General features: G+C 57.4%; 1 protein-coding gene across 7 annotated transcripts in view; it reads left to right on the forward strand.

The window, feature by feature from the left end:
• P2RY2 (purinergic receptor P2Y2) overlaps window positions 1–14,413 on the forward strand; it is a 19,237-nt gene extending 4,824 nt beyond the window's left edge. For 2 of the 7 annotated variants that reach the window (XM_006140961.3, XM_006140962.3), the window contains exons 2-3: window positions 7,110–7,300; window positions 12,678–14,413. In XM_006140961.3, the coding sequence (XP_006141023.1) occupies window positions 12,682–13,815 (1,134 nt within the window). In that variant the 5' untranslated portion in view covers window positions 7,110–7,300; window positions 12,678–12,681 and the 3' untranslated portion in view covers window positions 13,816–14,413. Of the gene's footprint in view, window positions 1–6,455; window positions 6,475–7,109; window positions 7,307–11,912; window positions 12,600–12,677 lie in introns of those variants that run through there. The other 5 variants (XM_014590479.2, XR_003550337.1, XR_003550336.1 and 2 more) reach the window with 5 other exon arrangements.
• The last annotated feature ends 2,566 nt before the right edge of the window (window positions 14,414–16,979 follow it).

The following is a 16,979-nucleotide window of genomic DNA, read 5'->3' on the forward strand; positions in this document are numbered from 1 at the left end:
AAGAGGCTCCCCATCTGGCAGGGATGAGAGCAGGGGAGTGGCTCCCTCCCCGCACTGCTGTGTGTGTGTCTCCCCTGTGTTAGCCTCCATCCCAGTCCTAGCCCCCTTCCATGTGGCACCATCTCGTAAAGGTCAACTCTGGCCATGTCGTTATAAAGGGCAACTCTGCCCTGTAAAGGTCAACTTCGGTCGTGTTCTTCCCCCCCCCCTCTCCTCTCTGTATTAAAGATTTTTGCCATAGGACACGTGATCTCACCAGAGAGAGAGAAAGAGGGAAAGTCATCCCCAGGGGGATGACCACACCACAATCCCTTCTCCTCCATTATTCTCTCAGGATTTGGGGCACCACACGTGCACCCAGTGTGATTTTTCAAGCTTCCAGGTCCAGGACCTGAACTGCAAAGTCAGGACTATGGGATCCAGTGCCTTAACCACCTGCTGGCCTCAATCCTCCCTCTTTTTAAAGTTTACCCATTTATTTCTTCTAAGAGACAGAAAGAGAGAAAGGCACCCCCAGCTGGGTCCTCACGCTGTTATCTCCCTAACCCCCAGACTCTGCCAGCTAGGATCATGGGTCATGTGCATGTATGTGCACCCAGCATGTACAGGGAGACTTCGGGACATGAACCTGGGACCTTCCCATATGGTCCCACGTTGCAGAGGGCCTCATTACTGCTGCTCCACCATGGCTGGCTTCCTTCTCTTCCTAAGCCTGGCACGGCTCCCGTTGTCCTCAGAATAGAGGCCAAGCTCCTCAGCCTGGCATTTGAGCCCTTTCATGTGAGTTCTTCAGGCCCCCTCACATTCCTCTCCTCCTAAGCCTCCATGCGGGCCATATTTGATCTCCTGGCCTTTTCCCAACAGGCCACACTCTCATGCCGCTGAGCCTTTGCACAGGTCTCTCCTGCCTTCAGTGCCCTGCCTCTTTGTTTACCTGAAAAACTCCTGATCCTCTTAGCTCAAATGACCCCTCCTCTGGGAGGCTCTCCCTGACCACCTCCACCAGGCCAGGTAGGAGTTGCTCTGGGCTCCATGGCCCCTGGGCCTAACAATCCAAGTGGTCTTGGTCCATGTCTGTGTCTTTCTCTCCTTCTCAAGGGCCCAGCGGAGTTTGATCCAAGCCTGGATTCTCAGGCCCCTCCCAAAGGCCTGGCACATGAGGGCCCTGGCAAGTGTTTGCTGGGACCCTGGCTCCTGGGGATGAGTTTTATGATTGCATTACTCTGAAGCCTGGTTTCCTGTGGTCCTGACAGTCACAAAACCAAGGGCTGACAGAGCAACAGGCAACAGGGTTAGAGAAACATTTAGTATGCACTCTGGGAGCCAGAGGCTCTTGACATCGGACTCAGAACAGTGAATCCCGGGATCGCTCAGGGAGACCGCCGCAGCATCATAGCCATAGCCTCCCGGTCTCTGCTCGCGCCCCTTGTTTACTTGGGTGTTCTATTCTCCCTCCTTCCTCCCAAGCAGAACACTTCCTGCTCCTCTGCAAGCCTGATCCTCTTCCAGAAGCTTTCTCTGACTACTCTGACCATGACCTCTGCCCCTCTGCTGGGGACACCCGGGAGGCCCCCTGCCTAGAAGCATCGAACTCCCGAGTTCAGTGTTTTTCTGCCGTGGCAGGGGGCCACGGCCTCCGTGTCAGGGAAGTGGCACCCCTGGGTCCTCACGCTGTTATCTCCCTAACCCCCAGACTCTGCCAGCTAGGATCATGGGTCATGTGCATGTATGTGCACCCAGCATGTACAGGGAGACTTCGGGACATGAACCTGGGACCTTCCCATATGGTCCCACGTTGCAGAGGGCCTCATTACTGCTGCTCCACCATGGCTGGCTTCCTTCTCTTCCTAAGCCTGGCACGGCTCCCGTTGTCCTCAGAATAGAGGCCAAGCTCCTCAGCCTGGCATTTGAGCCCTTTCATGTGAGTTCTTCAGGCCCCCTCACATTCCTCTCCTCCTAAGCCTCCATGCGGGCCATATTTGATCTCCTGGCCTTTTCCCAACAGGCCACACTCTCATGCCGCTGAGCCTTTGCACAGGTCTCTCCTGCCTTCAGTGCCCTGCCTCTTTGTTTACCTGAAAAACTCCTGATCCTCTTAGCTCAAATGACCCCTCCTCTGGGAGGCTCTCCCTGACCACCTCCACCAGGCCAGGTAGGAGTTGCTCTGGGCTCCATGGCCCCTGGGCCTAACAATCCAAGTGGTCTTGGTCCATGTCTGTGTCTTTCTCTCCTTCTCAAGGGCCCAGCGGAGTTTGATCCAAGCCTGGATTCTCAGGCCCCTCCCAAAGGCCTGGCACATGAGGGCCCTGGCAAGTGTTTGCTGGGACCCTGGCTCCTGGGGATGAGTTTTATGATTGCATTACTCTGAAGCCTGGTTTCCTGTGGTCCTGACAGTCACAAAACCAAGGGCTGACAGAGCAACAGGCAACAGGGTTAGAGAAACATTTAGTATGCACTCTGGGAGCCAGAGGCTCTTGACATCGGACTCAGAACAGTGAATCCCGGGATCGCTCAGGGAGACCGCCGCAGCATCATAGCCATAGCCTCCCGGTCTCTGCTCGCGCCCCTTGTTTACTTGGGTGTTCTATTCTCCCTCCTTCCTCCCAAGCAGAACACTTCCTGCTCCTCTGCAAGCCTGATCCTCTTCCAGAAGCTTTCTCTGACTACTCTGACCATGACCTCTGCCCCTCTGCTGGGGACACCCGGGAGGCCCCCTGCCTAGAAGCATCGAACTCCCGAGTTCAGTGTTTTTCTGCCGTGGCAGGTGGACACGGCCTCCGTGTCAGGACAGTGGCCAATCCTCTAGCGCCATGGAGCTCCCACCCACGCCCTTGCCTTGCCCATCCCCCATGAGCTGCCCAAGGAGCAGTAAATCTCCCCATTTGGTCAGTGAAGGATCAGGATCAAAGACAGGGGCTGGCACTGACTTTACTAGGATCACACAGCATGGGGGGTTCCAGGTTGGAGCCTGAACGTCAGGCTCTTGCCTGGCTGGAGGCACTTGAGTGCGATGGTTTGGAGTGGAGTCCAGGGTACCAGTTTTGAAACTATCCACTTTGGTAGCGTGTCCCTATAGCCCTGTGCTGGCCTCTGTCTCCTGTGCTGGGTTTGGCAGGAGTAGTTTGGAGTCCTGCCCTGGTTGGAGGGGAGGGAGCTCAATCCCACGGGAAAATAATTAAAACACGGAGCCTTGAGCAAGGCCCTTCCTCACTGGGGAGTCTCAATTTCCTGATCAGAGACCCACTCCGATGCTCTGAGCGCGTCCTCAGTGAGTGGCCCCTGAAGCCGGGCTCCTGAGAGGGAGAGAGCCTCTGGAGGGGCACAGAGCCTGTGGCCCCTGGAGAGAGGCCTCACACCAGGCGCCGGGCGATAACATCTGAGGTGGCCCCTCTGCTGCTTCCCCAGACAGCCCAGTGCTCCTGGAGCAGCAGCACGTCAGGCAAGGCTGGGGACTGCTGGCTGTTAGCCCTGGGAGAACATTTGGGAGGGGACTCCGGTGGCCTCTGTGCTCCTAGGCCTGTGCAACCCAGCCTTGCCCTCTCCGCTCCCCTCAAGCCACAGGATGATCAGCAGATCCCCTGATGTTTGCTCACTCCACTCCTCTCTCTCGACTCACTTGACCCCTGCTCATCTTTTAAAATGCAGGTCAGGTGTCCTTTCCTCCAGGAAGCCTCCCCTGACCATGCCTCCATTCCCATTAGGGTCCCATTTACCCGAAGTTGTCATTGCTTGTGTCTGGGTGTATCTCCCCCACCCGGAGAGTGAGATCATTGGCAGAGGGAAAGGTCTGACCTCCCTCAGAGTCCCCAAGTGCCCTGCCTCTGTGAAGGAAGGAGTGCAGGGGATGTCTGACTCCTACTGGAGGGTCCCTGGACTGCCTGCCCTGAGGATGGCCTTTGAGTGGGAACTTGATCTGTGGTCAGTCTGGGTGTGACCTGGCCGCCTGGAGCCCCTACCGGAATTCCTATGGGTCTCCTGCCCCTCTCTTCTCAGAATACCTTCCTCCATCCTCCTTGCCTTTTCCACCTGCTGAAATCTTTAAATTATTTTATAAAATGAGTCTAAATCTTCTCATTTAAGTGTCTCAACAACTTCCTGGGGCAGATACTATTCTTATATTGAGAGGAGATTGAGATTCGGGTTTGGGAGTTCAGAATGTTGACCACGTCCTGCAGCTGGGCGTGGCCGAACTGGGGTTGCCCACTTGCCCAGTGCCCTTTCCTGCCCCTTCTGGGTGTCCTGGGTCCAGATCCTCTGTTTCCCACAGCATCCCGCCCCCAGGAGAGACTGGTCGCAGGGGTCTCCAGAGGAGTGACAGAACCTGCTCGGGCCAGCAGCCGGGGCAGGCAGGCAGTACATTCCAGAGCCACCCCATGGAGGAACTGGAATGTCGTCCAACCACCCTGGAAGTTCCAGCCTGTGAATGGCCCCAGCCCCTCCTCCTGGCTTTGCCCTTTAACCTATACCCACAGAGAGAAAGCCCTAGACCGGGGCGGGTAGGCGAGCTGCATGCCACACTCAGCTCTGCCCTTGTCCTACTGGTGACCTGGAGGAGACCTGCATTACCCCTTTCTGGCCTTGGTTTTCCTCCCTGTGTGATGGGTACAGTGACCATGATGGCCGCTTTAGACTGAGAAGTATGAAAAAGAGTGGATCCAGGGCCCGGGCAGTTGGGCTCTCCTGTGGTGGAGACCTGATCTGCAGGCAGAGATGTGGGGCTCCCAAAGGGGTGGTCGGGAGCTTCCTGGGGAGAGAACCTGGTCCCTGTGTGTGGGGTCAGGGGCACAGCTTCTGAAGTCAGGTAGACCAGAGCTGCTCTGCGCTGGTGGGCTGGGTGTCCCTGGAGAGGTTATGCAGCCTCTGAGGCTCCAGATGACCAGAGAAGAAGTACGTGAAGCCATGGCACATGAACCTTGGGACAGGGACAGTGTGGAAGATAAGAGAGGGTGTCCCTCAGCAAAGATGTGGCCACAGGATAGCGTGGGCAGTGCTTTCTTTCGATGGGAAGAGGGGTGGCCCAGAGAGGCGGGTTTTCTGGAGAGGAAGCAGGAATCAGCTGAGCTGGGTCTTGAACTCCAAGCTAAGCACCTTGGACATCATCCTGAAAGCACCAGGGAGCCACGGAAGGTTTTGAGCTCAACAAAGCCAGAAGTGGTCAGATTGATGTTTTAGGAGGCCCACCTGGCTGCAGCGTGAAGGCTGGACAGGTGGGGCAGGGGTGCAGCAAGGAGCTGGGTGAGGAGACGAGCACAAGGGTGTGGAGGACCACGTGATGCCTGTGAAGGAACTTTGTTGGTCGATTGGACAAGACGTGGGGAGCGATGGGCTTCAGGCGGGCATGGAAGAGAGAGTTGCCTGGCTGCATCGCAGGTCGGCCCCGGGAAGGATGCAGACGCCCTTCTCAGAAACAGAGAATTACTTTGGGAAAGTGACGGGCTCCACCCCTACCTGTGGGGTCAGGGCATCTCCCAAGGAGGAGAGGACAGGGAGTGTGATGGGTGGAGCAGGGTGGAAAGGTGACATTCTTTTGTCTTATTCCTAGACTCCAGAGCACACTGGCAGCTCACTGGCCTGTGTCGGCCTGAGACAACTGGGCAAAGTGTCTCAGTGAATGGTGGCCCGGAGGCCCCAACCCTGCCTTGCAGCCTCCACTCCCCACAGCTCCTCTCCCCACAGCCCGTCACCCTTCACTGCCCTTCCCGCTTGGGGACTGGCCTCGGCTGTCAGATCGCACATCCCTGTTCCAGGGAAATGGAGCAGATAGGAAAAAACAGCTCAGGAGGGGGATGTCTCGCTTCTCCTGGGATGTGTCCGAGGTTCTGGTATATGCTGGGACCCGCCCATACAGACGGGTTCCTCCACCGTCAGGTACCCCTGAACTCTCACTGAGGCCCCATGCTTGGCGTGTGTGAAGGGCTCCCAGGCAAAACAAAAGCCAGGGTCAGAATTCAAAAAACCTGGGTTCGAATCTTGACTTTGTCCCTGGCTTACTGTGAGGGCTTAGGCCTCGGTTTTCTCCTCTTTAAAATAGGGTGACTTCTTTACTTTTTTTTTTTTTTTTGGAGAGGTTTTTCACTATAGGGCGCGTGCACTCGCCAGACAGACAGAGAGAGACAGAGAGATAGAAAGCGAGAAATCACCCCCCCAGAGGGGATGGTCACGCCACAATCCCTTCTCCATTCTCCTCTCAGGATCTTGGGCACGCACGCACACGCGCCCGACGTGAGTTTTAAGCCACCGGGTCCGGGACGCGAACCGTGGTCGACTACGTGGGAGTCCAGCGACAGCCATTATGCTAACTGCTGGTTCCCACTTCTTTACTTTTTTTAAAAGTTTTTTTGTTTTGTTTTTGCTATAGGATGCATGCCTCACTAGAGAGACAGAGAGACAGAAACCAAGAAATCACCCTCTGGGGGAATAGCTGCATTCCCTTCTCCTCTCAGGATCTTGGGCACGCATGCACATGCAGCAACTGTGAGTTTCAAGCCTCCAGGTCTGGGACTGCAGTCCACCATGTGGGAGTAACATAACCATTATGCCATCTGTTGGTCCCAAATGCAGTGACTTCTAAAGGTCGTTCCAGGCCCTGTCTGCCTATGTGTGTGCACTGCATGAGTGTGACTGCCTGGGTGTGTCTGTGCCTGCATGTCAGGTGGGTGGTTATAACACTTACAGGAGAGCACTTGGAGGAGGGGGATGTTCTAGGTAGAGACCTTCCTTGGACGAAGCAAGTCCTGCAGTGTATGCTGGGCTGGCAGGATGGTTTCCTGCTGTGGGGCTGGAGCACAGAGCCAGGACCCAGGGAGGGGTTGCTGGAGGCTTGGCTCAGTCTGCAGGATCTGGGGGAGACCTCCCCTCAGCAGAGCCAACCTCCTGGGGAAGAGGGTGCCCAGGTAAGGAAGCTGTGAACAACTCGTCTCTAGGTATGTGAGCTGGGGGTAAGCGTCTCAGGGACTGGGGGTGCAGAAGCCACTGAAACCAGGACAAGCACACCAGGTCACCTTTCTGCCGCTTTCAGGCCAAGGTCGGCCACCGTGGGAGGGCTGGGCTGGACTGGCTGGCTTCCTGTGACCCCAGCCCACACTGTCTCCACCTCCCTGTGTCTGCAGGAGCTCCCTGTGGCAGCAGCGACAACAGCCTGCCCTGAAAAATGCTGGAGGCTGGGCGTGGCCCTAGGCCGGGGGACCTGTTTTTCCTGTTTCTCGCAGAGTTCCCTGCAGCCTGGTCCAGGCCTATGCACTCTGGAGGAAGGAACCTGAGCAGGCGCTGAGCATCCTGACAGCGGAGCGGGGCCGGTCAGGTACAGGTGTGCAGGGCAGCCACTGGCTGGGAGGCCTGGCGGGCGGGCCTGGGCATGGGGGTGTGTCCACTGAACTGGGATTCCTGCAGAGGTATCTGAGCCCTCGACCTGGCCTGTGATGTATTTATAACACCTTGGGTACCTTGCTTTGGGACCATACAGCCCTGGGGGTCAAGCCCAATTCCTGGAGAGACAATACCCAATTTGCCCAACTCCTGCAAATGTGACCTAGAACAAATAGCTTAACGGCCATGGTAGTATCTACCAAATGGAAAGGTCGAGAGATGAAGGGAAGATGCTGCCTGGAAGCTGCTCAGCCCAGGACTGGCCCCTGAAAGGTGGGGTGGATGGCAGTGAGGGCTCCATGATGGGGAACTCCAGCTGAGCCAACCATAACCTGAGCCAGGGGTGGGCCAGATCAAAGCTGTGTCTGGCCTCAGCTGACCCATCCCCAGAAGGCCTAATCCAATCCCCCCCCTCCCCCCCCCCCACACACACTTTCTGGCCTGTCAAGGGAAGAGGCATGGTCATCCTAGCCCCTGCAGCTCTATAAGGAGACTATCCGGGGTAGGAGTCACTGAGAGGGCAGAGTTGTCCCCTGGCCACCTGGGGTCAGCCGCTGAGAGATCTTTTTTTGTTTTGCTTTGTTTTATTTTGTTTTTTAGAGAGTTGGTTTTTTGTTTTTTTTTTTTTTGCTACAGGGTATCTGCACTTGCTAGAGACACAGAGAGAAACAGAGAGAGAGAAAGTGAAAAGTCTCTCCCTCAGGGAGGAGGGCCACATCACAATACTGTCTCCCCCATTCTCCTCGCAGGATTTTGAATATGCATGCTCACATGTCCTGTGAGTTTTAAGCCACTGGGTCCAAGACTCAAACTGTGGTTGGCTATGTGGGAGTCCAGGCCCTTACTCAGTATGCCACCTGCTGGCCAAGCTGAGACATCCTTAGGCATTATTGTCCTCCAACAGGCCCTCAGATGGAGGGTGCTCTGCTCGAGAAAGCAGCAGCGCCTTCACCTGAGCTCGGGGCTGCCGCAGCCTCCCTCCGGGCTTGCTTCCTTCCTGCTCACTTCCTGCTCACTCTGTACCACCTGCACTGGGTCAGGCCTCTTGCTGGGTGACAGGGACAGAGAAAGCCCAGGGTGGATCAGCCCTCAAGGAGCCCCTGGCACGTGCTGGGGTAGTGGGCGGAAGGACAAATTACAATAAGACTGGAGGAACAGCAGAGGTGGGTAACCTTTGGGAAGAGGCCGGGGCAGCCAGAACCAGGCACCAAGGGGCCAGTGAACAGCATTGCACCAAGTCAGGAGCTGGGGTGAAGTCCGAAAAGCAGCCAGGGTCAGGGGAGGCAGAGGAGAGGCCCAGAGGGAGAGGACTGGGGACCCCAGTGTCTCCCTAAAGCAGGCGCTGGTGGTGAGTGGGCAGGGCCTAGGAAACGCCTGCTCACTGGCTAGTGAACCAGTTCATGGAGGGAGAGGGCGGCCAGGGTCAGTCTGGCCTGGGGCCACAGTGATGGAATCCCCAGCTGGCCTGGGAGGGGACCAGGATGTCTGAACACAGGTGGAAGGGGTAGCTCCCTCGGTTGGTGGGGAGACAGGGAAGTCTCCACCTTTAAATGTCAGAGATTCCACCATTAGTGCTCGTCAGGAAACTCCGTGCAGAGTGAGAGACGCCCACTCTGCCAAGGAGATGGGGGGGACCCTGGGGTAGGGGCAGAGAAGCAGCTTGGGGGAAGCCACCTCCCTGACTCCAGGGAGCAAAGTTTCCTTCTGGGCAAGTTTGGTTTTCCAAGACTGGAGGCTCTGACCCATGAGAGGTCTGAGAGTCTGGAGGGAAGAAAGTGCCTGCTGGTCTTTGGTGGCTAGCTGGTCTTGAACATAGGCTTATGCCTCCCAGGCCGGGCCATCCTGGAAGCGAATGGAACTTCTGCAGCTTCTGGGAGCCCTGACTCCCAGCTTGCCATGTTCCTGCCCTACACTTCCCATGTCCAACACGGAATTCCTCCCAAGCCTTCCTGTCCCCAGCCCTGGGCCAAGCCTCCTTGGCGGCACCCCTCTCTCCCGCCCCTCCTCTCCAGGAGACAGTCTCGGCAGTCACTTCTGAGGCCAGCCTTGAGGCTCATGGCTCTGCTGTGAACCCACTAAGCACGAGGCACGTACACTACAGCAGCCCTGGCGAGTCTAGATGGCGAGTCTACCCATTGCCTCATCTTTTAAAAATTTAATGTAACTTAATAATTATTTTCAATTTGCTATCTTATCACCTTATCTGATAGCTGAGGAAACAAAGCCCGGCTGGCTCCAGAGGCCAGTCCTCAGTCACTGCACTGCAGGATAAAGAGCTGTGGTCCCAGCAAGAGGGGAGGAGGGTGTGGGTGGGTTCCAGGGCGCAGGAGCAGCAGGAAGTAAGGCTGGGGGCACATTAGGGCAGCTGCTCAGAGGTGGGCATGGTGTATCTGGCCCAGGCTGGGTTATGAGAGCCTCAGGTACCAGACCCTGGAGCTGGGCTTCCTCCTGGGAGCCCCTGAGCCACAGAGAGTTTCCAGCGAGGGAAGGGCTTTTTCACAAAGACCCTTCTAGAGCAGAGGGAGAGGCTGAGGCTGGAGGGAGGCTGATGGGATGGTTCTGGCAACAAGAGGTAGGGCAATGGGCTGGGGCAGGGAGCAGGGTAGGGCGCAGGCAGTGCTGGAGTGCTGGTCCCTGCTGACCCTGGCCAAGAGGCCTTCTAGCTGCTTGGCTCTGCCAGAGTCCCACCTTGACCTCCCGGTTCTGACTTGGCAACACAGCTCTTCTCTCTGCCTCCTCACCCTGTTCTGCCCCTAGGGGCCCTCTCTGTCCATGCCTTGGGGGTCAGGGTGCAGGCCCCCTTCCTCCTGGGTGCATATTTGTTGATAGCAAGAGACAGGGAAGATTGAGAAGCATGGAAAAAGAAGGGAAGCTGAGAAACCTGTGTGCCACTCAGCGCCCCAATCTCAACCTCGGGAGCCTTGAACTGCCGCTGGGAAGCCAGGGCTGGTCTAAGGGAGTATGGCCAGCCCTGCAGAGTCCCCAAGTCCTAGCTTCCCAGGACGCCCGGATTCAAATGGAAGGGAATTACACAGCCCCAGGTTCTCAGGGTGGGGAGGACTCACACATCACATGCCCCCTCTGTCCTCCCAGACACACCCACACACGGGCATGTGCCTTCTGCAGCCTCTGCTGGAGAGCCACTTGCACACCTCCATGAGCGAGGAGTTCACTACCTCCGTTCTACAGCCCCTTCTGCAGTACCGTGGGGTGGACCCACATCAGCATTGCAGCCCATTCCCGGCTGTCAAGCTCACTTGGCTAAATTACTTCAATGATCTATTTCTTAGCCTCTTGATTAAAAAGCTGAGGATAGGGGCCAGCAGATGGCATAGTGGTTGCAACATTGGATTCCTACATGGCCGATTGCAGTTCAAGTCCTGGACCCAGTGGCTTGAAACTCACGTCAGGCACATGTGCCTGTGTACCCAAGATCCCAGGAGGAGGATCCCAGGGGGTGGTTGCAGTGTGGCCATCCCCCAGGGGGTGATTTCTCACTTTTCTTCTCACTGTCTCTGTCTCCCTCTCTCTCTCCCTCTCTCTCTTTGATGAGTGCACATGCCCTAAGGCAAAAATCTATTTTTTAAAAAAAAGGAAGCTAGGGATAGTGACCTGGTTCCCAGAGCATGATGCAGGGATTAACTGGGCAACTTTGATAAAGCACATATGGTAGTAAGATTTGAAAAATGCCAGGTCCCCCTGTCTTGTCACGCTGTTAGAGAGTTATTCTTTGGGCCTGGCTAAGTTGAAAGCGGTAGGGTGCCAGAGGCCACCTGGAGGCCTGGGTTAGGTTCCCAGACCAGCCTAAATAGGCCTGGCATAATACTGCATGCCTGGGGGCATGGTGGTCAAGGCACTGGACTCCTACGTGGTTGGCTGCAGTTAGAGTCCCAGACTGGGAGGCTTGAAACACACTGGGTACATGTGTGTGTATGCCCAAAATTTTAAGAGGAGAGTGAAGAAGGGATTGTGGCATGGCCATCTCCCCAGGGGGTGATTTCTTGCTTTCTCTCTGCCTCTGCAGTGAGTGCATGAGCCCTATGGTAAAAATCTCCCCTACACACAATAAAAGAGATAGTGTATGCATGGAGTCCTAGCTAACCCTGAGGCTGGGCAGGAGGACCGTGACATGGCAAGACCCTGTCAAAAATACCTCTCTCTCTCTCTCTCATTTAAGAAAGGAAGTTATTCTCTTCCCCCCCCCCCAAAGCTGTCCCCCTGGAACTCTTGCTATGATTTCCAGCTTGTCCTCTAGGGCCTTTGGGCACATCTTTGCCCTCTGGACTGGGGTATCTGTCCCTTGCCTCCCAGAGCGCTCTTATTGGTGACATAGACAGGGGAGGGGGGAGGAGGGAGGAGGAGGGAGGAAGATAACCTGCCCTCTGGGGCTCACTCTCCCCTGGGCAGTCAGGCCTCACAGGTGTGATACATGCTCCCTAGGGCAGGTGGGGAAATGGCAAAGTAGTGGGGGCATGCACAGAGAAACCGGGCAGACCAAGAGGTTGAAAAGGAAATCCCCACTTACTCCCATCCCTATCTCCACCCAGACATCCCCGGACTCTGGGAGGGTTACCGTCGCCCTGGGAGGCCGGGACAGGACTGCTGTCTGCACGGGTAGGAAGTGCCAGAACATAGGCCTACCTACAAAATATTTGCTGAGCAAGTGAAAACGGACTGAAGAGGCCCTGGAAATACTTCACCACATACGGGATCAGGCTCAGGACCAGAGCCTCCGCAGAGAGGGGAAGATGAGCTGAGGAAAGAGCTCTGTCATGCCCGTAAACATCCAAGGCTGCCCACTGGGCACAACCCCGCACTGGTGTGAAGCTGCTGGACAGGCTCCAAGTCCCTTCCCCACAACCCTGAAATTACAGCCCTAGGGCCTCCAGGACTCATTCTAGAGCCCAGAAACCCCAGACCTAGAACTCTGTATCCTGAGGTCCTAGAGCCAGGCCAGCACTTTATTTTTAAAGGTCAGACAATAAATATTTGACTTTGCAGGTCACAAGGCCTTTGTCACAACTGCTTAACTCTGTAAACAGATGGGTATGGTTGTGTTCCAATAAAACTTTATTGACAGACTGCTGGGTTGGACTAAGTCGCAGGGCTGTTTGCCTACCCTCGTTCTAAAGTTTTAGCATCCTTCCATCCTGATATTCGCCGTCCTATGTAGTCTCAGGGTTTCAGGGGTTGGAACTCTGGGTCCAGGGAGAGATCCGGGTCAGATGGCCGTGAAGGCCTTGGTCGGGTGGGTGTCCCTCCCAGAGGCCAAGGCCCTGATGACTCTTCTTCCCACTCCCACGTCCCTGCAGGGTGATGGCGACCGATGTGGGCCCGTGGAATGGCACCAGCAATGGTACCTGGGACGGGGATGAGCTGGGCTACCGGTGCCGCTTCAACGAGGACTTCAAGTACGTGCTGCTGCCGGTGTCCTACGGCGTGGTGTGCGTGCTCGGCCTGAGCCTCAACGCCGCGGCGCTCTACATCTTCCTGTGCCGCCTCAAGACCTGGAACGCCTCCACCACCTACATGTTCCACCTGGCGGTGTCGGACGCGCTGTACGCCGCCTCGCTGCCGCTGCTGGTGTATTACTACGCGCACGGCGACCACTGGCCCTTCAGCGCGGCGCTCTGCAAGCTGGTGCGCTTCCTCTTCTACACCAACCTGTACTGCAGCATCCTCTTCCTCACCTGCATCAGCGTGCACCGCTGCCTGGGCGTGCTGCGCCCGCTGCGCTCGCTGCGCTGGGGCCGGGCCCGCTACGCGCGCCGCGTGGCCGCGGCCGTGTGGGTGCTGGTGCTGGCCTGCCAGGCGCCCGTGCTCTACTTCGTCACCACCAGCGTGCGCGGCGGCCGCATCACCTGCCACGACACCTCGGCGCCGGAGCTCTTCAGCCGCTTTGTGGCCTACAGCTCCGTCATGCTGGGCCTGCTGTTCGCAGCGCCGTTCGCCGTCATCCTGGTCTGCTACGCGCTCATGGCGCGCCGGCTGCTGAGGCCGGCCTACGGGACCGCCGGGGGCCTGCCCCGCGCCAAGCGCAAGTCGGTGCGCACCATCGCCGTGGTGCTGGCGGTCTTCGCGCTCTGCTTCTTGCCCTTCCATGTCACCCGCACCCTCTACTACTCCTTCCGCTCACTCAACCTCAGCTGCCGCACCCTCAACGCAGTCAACATGGCCTACAAGATCACCCGGCCTCTGGCCAGTGCCAACAGTTGCCTGGACCCCGTGCTCTACTTCCTGGCTGGGCAGAGGCTTGTCCGCTTTGCCCGGGACGCCAAGCCACCCACGGACCCCACCCCTGCCACCAGGGCTCACCGCAGGCTGGGCCTGCGCAGGTCGGACAGAACTGATCCCAAGGGGACAGACGATGTGTCAGCCAGCAGTGAGAACTCCAGGCAGACTGAATCCATGCAGGGTGGCAGCGAGGACACCAAGGACATCCAGTTATAGGATCTGAGCCCCTTGGGGGCTGTGCAAGTTTATAGACGGGGACCTGAGTCCTGGTAAGGGACCAGGACTCGTTCCGATGTAATGGTCTTCCCAGATGAGGACCAGAAGTGACTCGTGCCAGATGATCAAGGAAGCCACTACTTCACACTGCTCCCTCCCTCTGTGGTCTAGAGGCACCTGGCCCCATAGCCCCAGTCATCGTTATATGTGTGTGGGGGGGTCTACAGTTTCAAGAAAGGCAATTGTTCAGGGCCAGCGCCTTCAAATAGCTGCCCTACCTGCCCAGGCCTCTAGGCTGGAGTCCCAGTCGCATGGAATGGAGGGACAGGCCCAGAGAAGAAGGTGGCCTTCCAAGGTCATGCAGCAGAGTCTGGCCTGAGCTACCCAGGGTGGGCCACAGACTGACTGAAGGACTCGGATAAGGCTGAGCTCCCACAGTGGGCTGGGATGGGACTTGCTGCCGTGGTAGACTCAGCACTGAAGAACACCCCAGCCCAAGAGAACAGCAGGAGGTGATGTCATACGGCCATCTAAGGCCCCCTGGGCCCGGAGCCGGTGGGAGGTTGTAACTTATACTAAAGGTTGTGTTGTCTGCTGAGCTGTGGCGCCGCATGGTGAGAGGGTGGGGGCACAGCCTGGGGAGAGTCTCCCCCATGCAGGGGTCCTTCCTCCCACCTGTTCACCTCTGCCACCTGCAGTCCTACTGGCTGCCCTGGGGACAGTCTCACATGGCACCAGGGATTTCCTGTGCGTACTAGGTAACCCCCACTTTAAAGCCAGTTGGCTGGTTCTGTGCTAGGCACAGAGAAGAGTTGGGTGGGAGACAGTCCTTGGGACCCCCAGTTTTGGTGAAGACCAGTCATGTGCTGGTAAATGGGAAACCACTTACACGGGTCCCCAGATCTGCATTGCCAGGGTACAAATACTACGGCGGTGGCCGATTTCAAACGCCTAACCTGACGTTGCTCTTCTTCGGAGTTCCAGAAAGTCTAACAAGTGGCTCTCACACTGGATGATGCTGATGATGGGGGCTGCAGGTCGGGGGTCAGAGAAGGCTTCCTGGAGTGTGTGTGTGTGTTGGGGATTGGTGAGGGGCTTCCGAGCTGCAGCTTTTAAGAAAGCAGTTTACCCGAAGAACATTGTTCAGGTGAGGAGACATCCAGGACAGAGACATGGGGCATGCCAGCAGAGGAGCAGGGCCCACCGGGAGGCTAGGCACTGGTGCCAGGCTCTGGCACAGATGAGGCTGGAGGTCGGACCCCAAGGAGGCCAAGCTGGGCTCCTCCTTTCCCTAACCACGAGCTTCTTTGCCTCTAGGGGTAAGTGTAAGAGTCACTGTCCTCTTTCCACCCAGTCCTCTGCTGTCTGGAAAAATGTCAGCTGTGTGGCATGAGGGTTGGTGCCCAGGCTGGACGGGGCTCAGCATGGGGAAGGTGGGTCTCGTCTATGCCAGGGTTTGGACTCAGCCAGGACCACGCTGAGCTGACATGTGGCCCCTGACAGGGCCCCGGCCTATCCCTTTGGGCTGGGATACTACAAAGCCTGCAGGCCCCACTCTTGGCCTCAACGACAGGGACTCACTCCTCTCCCTCTGTGAGAGCCCCGCCCGAGAGAAGTTCCCTCTTTCTACTTGCGTCCTACTACTTCTCAGCCCTTCCTGCTCTGCCTTGTCCAGGGCAGAGCACCCCCATGGAGAGCCTAGCTCTGCAGCTCCATCTTGTGACAGGGACCCGCCGCAGGACATAACCCGAATGGTTGCTGCATTGTGCAGTTAGGGTGACCGCCAGAACAGCGTAAGACGCTCACCTCCCACATTCCATGTTCTACACTTCTCTTCATGTGGCTCGAGTCTTTCTGAGCTTTCTTGGTGACAACCTCTATGGGCCATCCTTGAGTCTTTCCTGCAGACCTGAGACTATCTCTTTCCTACCAGCTGCTGCTCAAGAGGGGCTCCATCTGTGTATGGGGAACCCCTACCCAGGTGAGAATCCTGGAATATGAATGCTGAGTGCTGGTCCTCTCAGCATTTGCTTAGACCTGGAGGCAGGGGTGGGGGCTGTACCACATGACTGGGGTGCATCTGAGGTTGAGGGGAGGGCGACGGTCCCCATAAGCCCGGTTCTCCTGGTCTCTGTGCCTCTCGTGTCTTGCGCATACCCTGAAGAAGCCAGGCCCGCCATGCAGGAGGCACACTGTGGCTTTCCCTGAAGCACTGCTAAGGGCGTAGGATCTGGGGGACAGGGTGGCTTGTTCACCACCTAGTCCTGTGCAGGTGGAGGTGGGAAATGCAGACCCTGGGGATCCAGGGACAGGCCCAGAATCCCATCTGTGGGCCCTAAATGGGCTGCCGGGGCCCGTGGAGCCCAATCTGGCCCCACTGCTCAGAGCCTAGCCACTGCCTGGTCGATGAGGTTCCTGACCCTGCTGCCCTGCGCTATTTTCAGCCCAAAAGAGACCAAGATTTTCCAGTCCTGGCCCCAGACCATTGTCCAGTGGTGACATGGGGAGACCTGCCTGGGCTCAAAATATCTCCTACCCTCCAGGTCTCCCTGCCCCTCCCCACCCTGACATCACTTCCTGGGGCTGTTGACTCCTGCAGGCCACTGTGAAAGGGCACGTGAGTCACCCAGCCACCCGGCAGGACCCCAGGGATTATCCAACCCAGCTGCAGAGTCAAGGCCAGAGAAGGGCGGGGCCCTGCCCAAGGTCGCTCAGCTGGTCAGCGGCACCGGCTGGGTGTGAGCCAGGGGCTCTGGCTGCTCCCATGGCCCCACCTCCTACCCCCCCCAGGCCGCTGCCTTTGTGGGACTCCTGTGTCACCCCCCACCACCCAGCTCTTCCTGGGAGGGTGAGGTAGAGGGCCAGTAGCGGAAGTGTATGGGCAACAACTCTACCTGCAGCTGCTGTTCTCAGTGAGCTCCAGGTGACCAGGGCCCGGCACATGAGGGTCTCTGCTGTGGCTGGCATGTGTCCCAGGGCCCAGGAAGGAGCAGGGGTCAGCTCTTCCTGGGAGGGTGAGGTAGAGGGCCAGTAGCGGAAGTGTATGGGCAACAACTCTACCTGCAGCTGCTGTTCTCAGTGAGCTCCAGGTGACCAGGGCCCGGCACATGAGGGTCTCTGCTGTGGCTGGCATGTGTCCCAGGGCCCAGGAAGGAGCAGGGGTC

Source organism: Tupaia chinensis, unplaced genomic scaffold, assembly GCF_000334495.1.
Source record: "Tupaia chinensis unplaced genomic scaffold, TupChi_1.0 Scaffold000047_1, whole genome shotgun sequence".
In the NCBI taxonomy this organism is placed as follows: domain Eukaryota; kingdom Metazoa; phylum Chordata; class Mammalia; order Scandentia; family Tupaiidae; genus Tupaia; species Tupaia belangeri.